The 13,792-nt window shown below is 41.9% G+C and overlaps 2 protein-coding genes across 4 annotated transcripts in view; both read right to left on the bottom strand.

The window, feature by feature from the left end:
* Window positions 1-1,646: 1,646 nt before the first annotated feature.
* On the bottom strand, window positions 1,647-2,293 carry LOC148170013 (cilia- and flagella-associated protein 97-like). The gene is made up of 2 exons (XM_088043985.1): window positions 1,875-2,293; window positions 1,647-1,736 (listed from the first exon to the last, which is right to left on the bottom strand). The coding sequence occupies exons 1-2, from the start codon at window positions 2,223-2,225 to the stop codon at window positions 1,683-1,685; spliced, it is 405 nt and encodes a 134-aa protein (XP_087900111.1). The 5' UTR covers window positions 2,226-2,293; the 3' UTR covers window positions 1,647-1,682.
* Window positions 2,294-2,375: 82 nt separating this feature from the next.
* Ten-m (teneurin transmembrane protein Ten-m) overlaps window positions 2,376-13,792 on the bottom strand; it is a 113,556-nt gene continuing 102,139 nt past the window's right edge. The window contains exons 6-18 of one of the 3 annotated variants that reach the window (XM_088043982.1): window positions 12,291-13,757; window positions 11,796-12,073; window positions 11,529-11,745; window positions 11,256-11,450; window positions 10,989-11,198; window positions 10,604-10,939; window positions 10,349-10,556; window positions 9,965-9,991; window positions 8,965-9,767; window positions 8,647-8,896; window positions 6,570-8,595; window positions 4,758-6,518; window positions 2,376-4,376 (exon numbers count right to left, since the gene is read on the bottom strand). In XM_088043982.1, coding sequence (XP_087900108.1) covers window positions 3,636-4,376; window positions 4,758-6,518; window positions 6,570-8,595; window positions 8,647-8,896; window positions 8,965-9,767; window positions 9,965-9,991; window positions 10,349-10,556; window positions 10,604-10,939; window positions 10,989-11,198; window positions 11,256-11,450; window positions 11,529-11,745; window positions 11,796-12,073; window positions 12,291-13,757 — 8,519 coding nt within the window. In that variant the 3' untranslated portion in view covers window positions 2,376-3,635. The remainder of the gene's footprint in view (window positions 4,377-4,757; window positions 6,519-6,569; window positions 8,596-8,646; window positions 8,897-8,964; window positions 9,768-9,964; window positions 9,992-10,348; window positions 10,557-10,603; window positions 10,940-10,988; window positions 11,199-11,255; window positions 11,451-11,528; window positions 11,746-11,795; window positions 12,074-12,290; window positions 13,758-13,792) is intronic. The other 2 variants (XM_088043984.1, XM_088043983.1) reach the window with 2 other exon arrangements.

Below are 13,792 nucleotides of genomic sequence, written 5' to 3'. Positions count from 1 at the left end.
CAATGACCTTAGCACAATTAAAGATAATCTGTTACATTCCGAATTTCTTTGCTCTTGTCGTTATTTCAATTAGACGACAAACAAATCTATTATCTATGATCATAAAACAGGAACAGTCGATAGATAAATTTCCGCCGCTGTGTCAAGCTTCTGAAAATATTAACACGAGAAAGCTGCATGATCTGATTTTTAGAAGTTGTAATCGTCCTCGATGTTAAAATAACTGAGATAATACTAAAAATGGCCAAAAATGTCCTCTTATCGCACACCGCAAAGCAGCAGGAAAAGGAAATCTCGGTCAATTCGATAAAATTGATTAACCAAGGAATGCAGAGACTTAATTTTATTAATTAATTATTGGAAATAAAGTTATCGAATCATTCTAATAAAAATCACCATTTCGCGGATTTTTTTTGCTTGTTTACCATAATGATTATTAATATAGGTATTATCTTTGCGGTCGTTATTAGGGGAAATTGCAAAGTGGCCACTTAATTTTGGGTGATTAACTCAAGTATCACCATATTAACGATAAAGGAAAAATGGGGTGATAAAAATTGTATCAAAATTTTAAATACACAATTTACAAACTTCGAGACAAATTTTAGAGATTTTTATTTGAACATCCGCCCTTTCTTCATAACAAAATGGAGAATGTGTTTAAAATCGTTTTAAAACACAAAAAACAATTCATTCTATTGGCCCGCATTATCTTTATCAAAGTAGTTTTTATAACAAAAAGTGCATCCAAACGACCAATTCGGTCGTACTTAACTTATCAGTCATTGGCTGGATTTCCTAAACCATTGTTCATTGGAAGAATTTCGAGGCTAATTAACTCACACACAAAAAAAATGAATTCATTGGATGTTGAACGTTATGACTTGATAACAAAAAACGCATAAAACAGAATTAAAGATTCTGCCGGTTTTAGATTGGTTACAATTGTTTACAATTTTGTATTCTTTTAATATTTTGCGCCTCTCTCTAATCCGATATCTGGCACTGATTCAATGAGAAACAGATTGCATATAATTGCTGAGTCAGGTTTAATAAATCCTCTCAATTTTGTAATCGGCAAGGTTTACCGTCGCGATGTTAACATTGGCACTATTAACTCAAAGTGCGGTTGAATTTTGCAGTTTAATTTATAAAGACATGTCATAATGATAAATTCGTCGCATTTGTGGGTTTTGATAATAAAATCACGTGATAACAATTAATTAATTTGTGTACCAAACGCTTTTCCTTGACGCGTAAAAACAAGCCGCTTAATCTTAATTAAATATTTACCACTTACCTTATTTATGTACATTTCTTATTTAATCGAGTTATTACAGTTATATTTATCTTTTTGTCGGCAAAATTTAACAAATCTTTAACAGTTTGCGTTGGGGATCCTTTTGTTTTTTCTAAGAATCTTAAATTCTCAACTGTTATTTCAACATTTATTTTTGATCGGATTTACTAGTAATCGGCGTAGATCCAGGGCAATAAAAACTATAATTTACAGTGCCAATAGTTTACGCAATCGTTCTTTTATTGTGGCCGCAAATTCAAATGCATAAACTCAATTATTGAGGATCGTTAGTATTCTCGACACACTCAGAACGTTGTTGGGTGATTTACTGTTGTTAGAAATTAATTAAACTTTTCGTATAAATATATTGGACCCTCTTAATTTAATTACAATACTTCACAGATGGCTTCACTGACTGAATTTTCTTCAACAAGATCTAGAAAAGAAACGTTATCAACTCAATTCGAAATTCGAAACAGACTTTATTGGCTGGCATAGCACAATCAATTATCGTATTTACGATTGTGCTATTTATTTAGTGCAATACAGTCTTCATTAACATAACTCCTCAAACCTGATTTTCCCAGTCGATTTTCTTCTGGTTTTTCTTCCTGTTAATGGCCGAGCTTGTCATGTGGTATTTATTAGGTAGAGAAGGTTTCGGTTTAACTGATTTTTGGTTGTACATGAGAATTTTGTTCATCAGAATGATATTGTGTCGTTCGATGTCTCTCACTTGCGCCGATGTGAAAGTTTTGTTGTGGAAAGATTTGGGTTTGTCTCCGAGTCTCTCAAGAGTACTGAGGCTCAACGCTGGTAGAGACTCTTCATCGTATGATTCTTCTTCGAAACTTTCGTTTTCGTAGTCTTTGTCATCGAGACTTTGGGAGTGATTCGATCTTTGTAAATTGGATGACGATGACATCGCTGTTGAGCACGAAATATTTCTTTTCAGAGAATTGTGTGATCAATATTTGGAACAATAATGCATGACATGACACAAAGTTTCTATAGCAACATTAAAGGCAATTAAAGGCGACTGTGTGGGTTTGGGTGTGGAAGAATGAAGACGAAGTTGTCATAAATAATTCTGCATTTAATAAATGATTATATTACTGAATAGAACAAAATATATTTACATATCAAAACAATATACACAATAATTTATATACACACATAAAATGTTAGTCAATAGTTCACGATTATGGTCAATATCTTTAATGCATACTAGTGCTAGCTGCAGATGCAGCCACACAACAATTGCACATAATGTAATTAATAGTAATTAAGACGTATATAAGATACAAAGTATTGCTTTCTTTGTTAGTCACATTAGAAAATATATCACTTATCCACGTTTGGCAGCTAATGCCCCCTTACTGAATCACCTCTTAAAGTCTTTCAATCCAACTGAATGTGTAAATGATGGAAAAGAAACGACATTGTACATCTAAACTATGACCATGTGGATACAATATGGATTTGAGAACTTAATAGAGTTCATTTATCATTACAACAGCTGTACCTATTACAATTATTACAGTTTCACTATGGCGAACAATAATAAAATGACTTTGAACAAAACGATGAGTAATAAATTGGCAGTAAGTTACAGATTCTATGATGCATATGTTTATGGATACTGACAGTACGCTATTCTAATGATTAATGGACCTGATTAAAATTGCGGCCCAGATCTAATTTTTAGATATAGGTAGAGTGGAGACAAGCACCGAGGATAGAATTGTAAAACTTAATAAAACGATATAAATATGTACATCTATGGACTATGTCTGCTAAATTTATATTAATGGATCGTTAAATACAGTTCAGTCAATTGCTACGATCGATGATGACCAAATAACGTAAAATCATCATAAGAAACTGCAGCACAAAATCATTTCGTTTCTCATGTCATGGCGAGTCACTATAATTTTCCATATAAAAAGCTTCTGATATATGTACAGTCCTTAGTATTGCCTTAACTAGATAGAACTATGTGCAAGAGTCTTTCTAGATATCCGCGAGAGTGGCGACTCGGCTACCCTGTAGGAAACATGTCATTCGTTATCAAATAGGCCTTTTGATTGCTTGTACACAACACAGTTACAACTTGGACAGTTCATGGCATATTCACATTTCTTTTTCTTTAACTTATGATTATCAAAATATTATCGCCACGAATTTATTAAAAATAGTAATTTGTTCCTATAAATTAGTTATGTACTTTCTTCTCTTTATTTAAGAACGACTAGGATTTGATTTGATGTTGACTTTATGGCACATAAAAATATTCTGCTGTTGCGATTTATTTAATATCACCACGTTTGTTTAATCACGATTCGTGCCGATGCAATCGTCCCCGTCTCGACCCACTCTTTCTCCGCTTCCTCTTGGTATCTCTCTGGAACGCCACATTCCCCGGATCGTCCGCCAGCTGCGGATACTTATGTATGCTATGTATATCCACTCCCTCGTATCCATCCACGTCACCGTGCGAAATCAATTCCTCCTTCTCCTCCTCCGTCCAATCGCCTCGACCCTGGAACCCCGCCGCCACCAGCTGTTTCTCCAACTCCCAAGCTCGTTCCACCGCTCTTTTGTGCGCGTGACGCAGGATCTTGTGAGTCTCCTGCTCAGGATCAGCACCATATTTAATTATCACAACTGCATCAGGATTATGGAGTCGGAGCTCTTTTATTGCAGTAGCACCATGATCCGTGATCTCGTGCGTAGAAACGTTGAACATTCCTCCTAAACGGCGCAACTCTTCTAAATCGTCTCGTATTTTAAGCACATTGTCTTTAACGAAATAGAACACGTCTTGGTCGTGGATGCTGAATTGCAAATTCAGGAAGAATGAGTTGTTGAATACGGAAGTGACGACATCTTGAACGACGCCGTTCACGCCTTCCACTACACTAACTAGCGCTCGGCTGCCCACGCGGGAGATGAGGACACCTTCGCCGAAGACGGACCGCCGGTAGGCCACTCGAGGGAGAAGGTTGCGGGTTTTGGGCTCCATCTTCAGCAGCGGCTTCGGGACGAAGCCCAAATCAGTGAACTTTTCGTTCACCTGGAAAATTATAAAAATATTAACATGTTAATATTATCCAATATGAGCTGTATTTTCTAAGCCTTATTAAATAGATGTAATTACTAATTAATAACCGGAAAACGATGGATATGATAATTATTTTCTATTGCGGCAATGTGATTTTCGTTTTTATCGAATTGGAAAATTAGTACAATGAAGCAACCGGACTTATTGTTGGAAAATTTTAGGTAAAACGCGAGAAAACATGCAATTTCCTTTTTATGAAAATGGCAAACAGTAAAGTTTTATTATGCTCATGTTTTTCCATTGTGAAAAAGTTTCATAACTTGTTATTATGAAGACAGGTACAATAATCTTTCTCGCTATTTTAGACGTTTAAAAGCGTGCTTTGTTACTTACTTTTTCCACAATGCATTGAAGACCGGATATGACTCCAAAGTCTGGTGCTAGCTGCGGCGAGGTGATGGTGGCTTGTGGTCGATAGATCATTTTGGTAATATATTCCGAGCCGAGCATGTTTTTCATATCGTATCCATACAGTCGCAACCAACTATTTAAATTCGTCATATAATCAATAGTTGATTTGGAATTAATGGGGTCGTTATTGTTGAAGCGATAAATGAACACGTCAGTTGGAGTCGTTAGTTTCGTTGCCAACTGTTCCCAAGCGGGGGTCATCCACTGTCCAACCACCGGATCGTATAATCTCTTATTAATATAAACTAGTTTGGTATTCGGATCTAAAATTCCCCCGTGGAAATCCACCGGTAGGTAGAAATCGGGATTTGTATCCAGAATTACGCTTCCAGAAGGCGTCCGTCTGATTTCTTTGATCAGATTAGCATTAATATCGAACAAGGCTAAAGGCGAGCCGTTTTGGTCCGCTGCAACGTAAAACCGTTGTTCCGAAGTCTCCACTGTTATTATAACGTTGCGGGAGTCGTACAAGAAGCGGAAGGTGCGTCCGGTCTTTGGAAAATGTAAATGTGTCACTAAATCTGGAGTACTCGGATTGGAATAGAGATATTGAGTGACGTTGCCTTTATCGTCGTTCCATGAAATCAAACGACCTCTGTCGTCGTAATAATACCACGTTTGGAATTTGTCCCTTTCAAATGCGTGAATCAAAAGACCTCTTGAATTGTATCTGTATTTTTGTTCCCCTCTACGCACCACAAACCCGCGGTTATCATAACTGTTGAACTCGACATCGCCGTATTGAACAACCCTGTCACCACTATCATAACCCAAAGAGATCTTTTCCTTTTCTTTTATCACTCCGATTATGTTACCATTCTCATCGTAGACGTATTTCCAGTTGCTTGTGCCTACGACTTCCAATACGTGGCCGTCGGAGTTGTATGAGATACGGTCCATGAATTGAGTTCTTCCGACTAACAACTTGTGTAGTTTGATTCGGTTACGAGTGTCGTATTCAACTTCGAGTCTAAACACGTCGAACGACTTTATATTGATGAGGATTGATTTGATTCGACCGCGATCATCAAAGTCTGTTATCGTAAAGAACTGTTTACTAGTGTCTTGCATCACCGACCTGTTGAAAGTGTTTCTATACACTCTCAAGTCACTAATGCCTTCAAGAATTCCGAGATTCTGGTTATATTTTAGTCTTAACTGTGGCAGTTCTTTGCCGTTGATGTCAACGTCGATTCCCGAGAGACGCGCATTGCCGTCATATTGGTACTTGTAATGAGCGTTATCTAGACCGCTCTTGCTGTTGAATTTGAGCTTCTCGTCTTTAAGAATTCCAGCGTGATATTTATATTCTTGTTTCAACTCAAAGTTGGGTTCCACGATTTCTATGCTTTTGACAAGACTGGAGGTTTCGTGGTACACATATTGAGTTGAACTCATTCCAGCTAAACTGGTCTCCAGTTTACCGGCAGCGTCGTAGACGTACGATACTCTGCCTGATTGGTGAGGGTACACTTTGGCTAAGATTTGTCCATCATCGTTGTAAATGATTTCGTATGGGTGGCGGTTCATAGGTGAAAAGTACTGGTATTTGAAGAAACCGAGCGAGGTTTGAAGGGAGAAGGTGTGGATATGACCCCTTGGTGTGGTCAACGATTGAAGAGCGCCTGCTTCGTCGTACTGGAGGAGGTAATCAGAGCCCCTCGGAGTGGTGACTTTCAACGGCTGGAAAGTTAACGTTAAAACACACTGTGGGGGCTAGTTTAATTAACTTACCAAACTACTGAACATGTCTTTGAAGGCGTACACCAGCGACGATCCGTCACCGTATTTGATTTCGAACAGTCTCCCAGCGCGGTCGAAACCGTAACTTTCGCTCAAATCTCCCCATTTCCAGTTACTGAGTCGACTAAATCTGTCGTATTCCAGTTCAACTTCTGCAAAAATCCCGTTTCTAGGTCCCCATTTGACCGGTCTAGCCGATTGATCGTAAGTCACATTGAGGAGTTCAACTTTATCGTCCATGAAAACGGAAATCGAAGCCGTATCTCTGTCGTATTCTAATGTGAGTAAGTTTTCGCCGTTAACGCGCAACTTGCGGCCTACTTTCGAGATAGTCTTGGGACTCGAACTCTTGCCTTTATTCTGGTTCGGTCTGACGAAATACCGCCATTCAAACCGATTGGCGAGATCTCCGCCTATTTCCGTTCGCTGTTTAGCCGGTACAGGATAACTTTCTCCGAGAAGAGGTTCCTTGTCGGCGAGGATATTGTAAGGCACGGTATCAGTGTTGACGTTGTGCGACCAAGGCGTATTACTTGCGACGCTGCCGTCAGCTAACAATATGATTTTGTTCTCGGCGTCTCCTACTTTTGTCGACACGCTGGATCCTTTGATCAACATCGAGATGGGTTTCTTATTATTTTGACCCACTTTCACGGTGGCGCCTTTCAAGCTGAGATCGAACGACAAACTTATCACTTTTCCTGTCGGTGTCACGGCCGATGTCAGTCTTCCGAACTCGTCGTAATTGTAGACGTAACTTCTTCCACTGCTGTCTAATTTAGTTTTCAGCAATCCCGTGGGACCATGGTAGTCGAACGTAACATTGTAATTATCGGGAGTGCTTAGTTCGTGCAGCATTCTCATCCTGGACATTCTCAATCTGCATTTTTGTCCTTTAGTGTTCTCGATCGAGTTCACTTGACTGGAGTAGTCTCGCAATAAGAAAACTTTATTTCCCGCCGCGTCAGTCACCGTGCTCAATTTTCCGTTGCTCGTGTTGACGTTGTAAGTAAACACGTAACTCGTCTCGCCAGTTAGTATATTTTTTGTTGCTATATGTTGACCGAATCGATTGAAAATATAAATTTCTTGCGTCTCCGGTGAGTAGATTTCGTATTCTCGAGAAATGCTAGCGTCTGGTATACTCGCCATTACCGATCTTATCCTGTAATTGGCTTGATCGCCGATGTGGACGTGGCCGTCAGGACTAACAGTAACAGCTGAAATTGTATTAAACTTGGAATTCGATGCTAAGTAGTGTTCCGCTTCGAAACAATCGCATCCCCGTTCAAGACAATTACATTTGGATTCTGCTCCAGCATAAGGACCGATCTTGCCATCAGTACCGATCACTCGAATGCGATTAATTCTCTGGGAATCGCTTTCAGCAATGTACAAATCTCCAGCCGAGCTGAAAGCCAAACTTTGTGGCATCACAAGAGTAGCATGTGTTGCTAATTCGATGTCGTAACCACTCGCTGGAGAAGCGCAATGAAGAGGTCTTCCTGCCACGACTTTCACGCGACCATCGAGAGTGAGCTGCAGGATCATATGATCGTCGATAATGTGTAGAGTATTGTCCAAAGGATTTATCGCGAGCTCTGTGGGCCATCGCAGATGAACCTCTTCGATTGTTAGGGTGCCTTCACAAGGCAACGGCTTCCAATGAGACTTGTGCATGTGATTTCCGATCACGGTAGTCACAATACCGTCTCTATCGACCATGCGGATGTTGGTTCCATCCGCAAAGTATAAAACGTTATCGTTCGACACTGCTACACCTTTCGGGTAGGCTAACTTGGCGTCACGTGCTAACGCACCGTCGCCACAATGAGCCTCATCTCCTGGAAGACAACGTTCGCCGGAACCGACGACGGTTTCCCAATTATGGTCGGGATCGCTGTAGTCATCGGTATTGCGAACACGGATTATTTGGTGCGATTCGGGGTCTGAGATGTACAAAGTGCCGTCAAGGGGGCTCAGTGCCATGTGATAACGATAGGAAACTCTAGTCGCACTGAAAATTAACTTATTAGTATTTTTACCTCGAGAAAATAAACGAACTTACTTTAATCTAACTACGGTACGCACTCTACCATCCGTTAAAATTTTTCTAACTAAATTAAAGTCTCCGACAAAGATTGAACCGTCGGGGGCGGCTGCAAGAGCGACGGGAGCCAACAATCTTTGCTTGGAGGCTTGTCCCTCGCAGTCATTGCAGTCTAGCGGTCTCTGGTGGCCGTCTCCCATTGTGGTTAAGATAACTCTTGGCTTATGCTTGAGATAAATGTTAGAGCCGTCGCCTTTTTGCAAAATACCTGCAAACCCCAAAGTTGTAAATCCCGCCCGAACCTTTGATGTTTTTGTTTATTAAATTCGCACTCACCTTCGTGGAAATTGTATCTATGATGAATGTCGAGGTTCCAGCCGCCAACTTCCGAAATGCTCATATCATGTCCGCTCAATTTCGTGGTCTGAACGTCCCAGATGATAGTCTTGCAGTCGCTGTACTCATACCCAACTTTAACAATAGCCGTCGTCACTCCATACACTCTTTGTCTGTACACGTTAAGTCTGTTCCACGCGTACGTAAACTTGATCACCGGATCCGCTTCGAATGTCTTCTCGAACAAGATACCCTCAATGGTAATTCTGAGATGGATCAAATTTAAAGTCGGCGGTATAGTTTCCGGCGTCAGCTGCAGCTGTATCGTTGAGAGATACCCGGCAGCTCTGGAACTGTGGTAAACCAAATTCAAGCCAGTTCCGGGGATTTGGAGACTCTCTTGGACAACTTGCGACTCGGCTAATATAGCACTGCGGTCAGGGCACGCTCCTTGAAAACCATGCTTCCACGTGGCTAAAACCACAGGTTTCATAGTGTCGAAGTCGTGGGCAGAGCATGGTTGAGGGAGTGCAGAGATCGCTTTTTCTTCTCCTAAAGTCATAACGACGTTGTCGATGATGACGACTTCGTTCCACGGGACAAAAACTATGTGGGTCTGGGGGCGGAACGGAGAACGTCCGAATTGTAAAGTGACAGCTCCGCCTCCGTTCACTAAGAGGTCGAACCATCCGTCATCTCTAGTAAGAGTGAAACCTTCTAAAGGAGTGCTGGTGCTGACACGGACGCCCATCAAGCCTGTGCCCATTTGGGTTATAACGCGTCCTCGAACGACGGCGGACCGGCTAAAGAGACAATTGTTTCAATGGACGCGCAAAAATAAGAGAAAAGGCCAACAGCACAAAAAGATAAAAGCTTAACTAAAAGTTCACGAACACAAGTGGATTTTTTAAATGAAAATCAACCAGGCACAAGTACTACACCTAAAAAGGATCTACGTATGTTAGCTAGAGTTTGTTATTACGGCTACAATTAGCCTTACCTTGTGTTGAAGTGATTCCAAAATATACTGAGCAGCAGGAATAAAAAGAAAGCCAAATCGTTAACAAATCAATTTAGACTTAATTTTTGTTTGGTTAATTTAGGTTGATGTACCGGCTAACAAGAAGTTGTTTGCATGTTGCGTTTTGTTAATGAGCTCTAGAGTTCGGTACAATAAAGCACGTAAAAACAAAATCAGTGAATTTTAAATCAATTAAATGACACAAAAAGGAAGTGAATATCACATGGGGCACAACAATGCGTCTAGAGAAAAACTTCTTACATTTAACAAGGGCACATCAAACATGTTATTGAGAAAACACATTGAAAAACACCCACACCAGAGGTGTAGAAAATCGAATAAAATCACATTTGCTTCACATACCTCTCATTGAATGTCTCTGGTCTTGCGTAGTTCTGCAAGCTGCCTTCATCAATCAAAAATTTCATTCTCTCGAAGAAAGAAGCGGTGATTGCCGGAGGTTGCTTTCTCAGTAATATGTCGATGGGTTTAGGAGACGAGACGCACAGCTGACTACTTCCGCAGAGACGATTCGAGCAGCACTCAGGATCTTCGCAGTCGACTAATCCATCTACCGACACAATTATAGAGTGACTGATAAAACCCGTAGATCATTACCTTTATCATTATCGCGTCCGTCGTTACAATTTTGTTCGAGCAAAATACTACAATCGGGTCCGTCCCAACCGTTGTCGCAGCGGCATTCCCACATGGAATCGGTGTTGAAGCGACATTGTCCGTGGGAGGAACAACTGTTGGGGCAGCCCTCCATGGTACAGTGTTTTCCGTTCCATCCCGTGACGCACAAGCAAGTGCCGTTCTTGCACTGACCGTGTTCATTACATCTAGGATCGCATTGTTTCAAATTACAGAACTCTCCAGACCAGCCGGGATCGCACTGGCACGAGTCAGACACGCAATGTCCGTGGTTCCCGCAATCCAGATCGCACAGCTCTGGAATGAATAATTGTAGTTTCGTTCGTGACGCTATTGATTTAGTTACCTCTGGAACAGTCTTCACCTGACCACCTGGGTTCACAGGTGCACGTCTGCGTATCCAGGTCGAACGTTCCGTGACCGGAACAGTCTGGGAGGCATTGAAGGGCATCTTTGTCCATTTGGCTGCAGTCTGGCCCTTTCCATCCTTTCTTGCACAAGCACGTACCTTCGACGCAATATCCGTGGGCTGAACATGTGGGATGTGGACAGTCGACTGAGGAAAAATTGCCAATGTAAAAGCCTGCAATTTAGAATCGTTTTACCGTCTTACCCTCTTCGCAAAATTTGCCCTTATAACCCCTTATGCAATTGCATTTTCCGTTAGCACAGTGTCCGTGACCATTACAGTCAGGCACTTCGCATTCATCATGCCTTAGTTGACATTCTTTCCCTTTCCAGCCGGGATTGCATTGGCATTCACCATTGATGTATTCACCCCGTTGACTGCATAGGACGGGGCAAACACCTGACAGAAATACATTCGATCATGCTTAAGCTCGAGCTGTTAGTCGCGTGATTTTTGCATTCACAGAAAAATACTCACTGTCGCTGCAGTCATCGCCCCCGAAGCCGGGGTTGCATTGACAATGTCCCATAAGACATTCTCCTTTGCCGCTACAACCGTTAGGGCAATTGTGAGTCATGTCATCAGCGACGACCGCCACAAAAGCCACCTCTTGTGGATCCCCGTCATCGTTGTACAAAGACAAGAACCAATGACCTTGTTCCATGTAATGAGTCACTTCTTTCTTCACCGATGACTAAAAGAGCGCGTTATTCTTTGAATGACAAACAGGGATTTTCGACTCACGTGTGACGCCCTTGTGGTTCTCGCCTTAAATCCGCTAAGAACTTCAAGTATGTGGTACTGGGTGTGCGTCGGAAGGGCGTTGCGACGAGCATAAACACCTATACTCGCCCCTCTCGGTATATTGTAATCGAATCTGACGTAAGCCGCTTCGGATTGATAGAATTGCATGTTCCAGTAACCGTAAGGCGGAATTTCCTTCGAAAGTCTTTGCCCTAACGATATTTGGGAGAACGTGGTCCCATCCGGTGGAAATGATTGTGCGGGGAATGTACGAGCACCTATTAATTGTAACATTAAAATTGTGTAAGACTAAGCTAGTTTGAAGCTACTGCGTAAATTACAAGCGGCTAAAGCTTTGACAAAGTGTGAGCTCAACTCTACTTTGATACAACACTTAGGACGGGTGAAAGAAGAGACATGCAAAATGTTAGGGTGTAGTCTCGTTGCGCTTAGCTGTTAATTTGCTAAGCTTGTTGGCTATCGACGCTGCCCTACCTTCGAGTATCAGTATTGTAGGTGGCGGAGGTAATTTGGTGGTAACTTCTGGACAAAGCGTCGGAGTCCAAGTCTCGGAAGCTTCGGTCGTGTCTGTTAAATCAGACACCGAAGAAGCTTCACTGCTCTGGAAATCCGGAGAAGATGTACTAGTAGCATTCGCATTACTCGCTAACACATCGTCTCTGTAGTCGTAATCCGTGTTATTGTTAGTATCTGTAAATTCATTTGATGCATCCATACATGGACATGAACATTCACACGCTCCACCCCAAGGCCCTTCGCGTTTTTCTGCATCGATGGGCGTTTGGGTGGTTCTTTTATCACCCTCTTCTTTTTGAAAGCTGTGCTTAATATCGCTGTTAGTGGCTTGGTTAACGCCATCGTCGGTTGGCACGGACACAGACAGCACGTAAACAGACTGAGCGGCGTGGGGGTTGTTAGAATCGGGATCGGTGGCTATAGTCACGTTAACTAAAACCCTTTTCGAGGAAGTCGGGCCGAAAGAAGACACGGGAGGGACTTCAATCACTTTGATTTTTGGATTCTGGCTTAATTCCTTCGCTTCAAATTGCTTAGTGACCGTGTTAGTGGCGTTACGCAATTCATGCAGCAATAAAGGGTCGTTAAAATTTACCGGTTGTTTCATGGGTAAATCTACACCGGGATTCGGCAGCGCGGATAAATTAGAGTCGGTCAATTCTTTCGAATCGCCGTTTTTATCGTGCGGAATCGAATAATTCGTTTTCGATTTCATGGTCGTCGAAAAGGGTTCGTTATTTAGTTTTACGATCTCTACTTCGTCTTGGCGGTCGTAAGAATAGACGGGATCGTCGCGAGCTTTTGTTTTGATTTCTTCGGAGGTTTGGTCTTCGATTTCGGCGTCGAGGTCGAGGTTCGAGAAGAATGACTCTGGGTCATCCTGTAGTTGAGATGTTTCCAAGAAACTGTGGTTTTCGTCCGATGCCTCAAACTGGTAATTATCGTCCGTGGGTTCGGTGGTGGTCTGTTCGTCGATTACTTCTTTCGGTACTTCGACGTCGGGCGGTGCTGTGGTTGATATGTTCTCGTTTTTCTGAATTTGAGTGCGACTCATTTCGGTCGGCGGGCTATTAGTCCCGATGTCGGTGACGTTTGTAATGTCATGCAAAGGTTCAAGGGTACTAGCATGCTCTCTATCTATATCATGCTCGGTGGTGCTCAAACTGGGGAAATTGACAGTCGAGTCGGAGGTGGTATTTGACAACACAAAAGCATGCGGTGGTGGGTTATGTACTTGTCTACGTTTTCGAGAATAGACAAGTGCAAGAAAATTACCTCCAGCAGAAGACGTCTTCGGCCTACTCGACGTCGACAAGTTAGTCTCGGAGGTGGCAGTTTTCGACGGTGGCACAAACTGAGTGTTTTCTCCGACCAACACTGAACAGGGTTTTGCGGTTTGATATGACCAATTCAGTACGCTCGACGCTGTCGATATAAATTTAGTTTGCGATTTATTCTTT

The sequence above is a fragment of the Gnatocerus cornutus genome, chromosome 8, assembly GCF_029298725.1.
Source record: "Gnatocerus cornutus isolate USDA-ARS CGAHR chromosome 8, icGnaCorn1.1, whole genome shotgun sequence".
Lineage (NCBI taxonomy): Eukaryota > Metazoa > Arthropoda > Insecta > Coleoptera > Tenebrionidae > Gnatocerus > Gnatocerus cornutus.
Note: the sequence above shows the minus strand (reverse complement) of the source record. Positions and strands in the feature narration are given on the sequence as shown.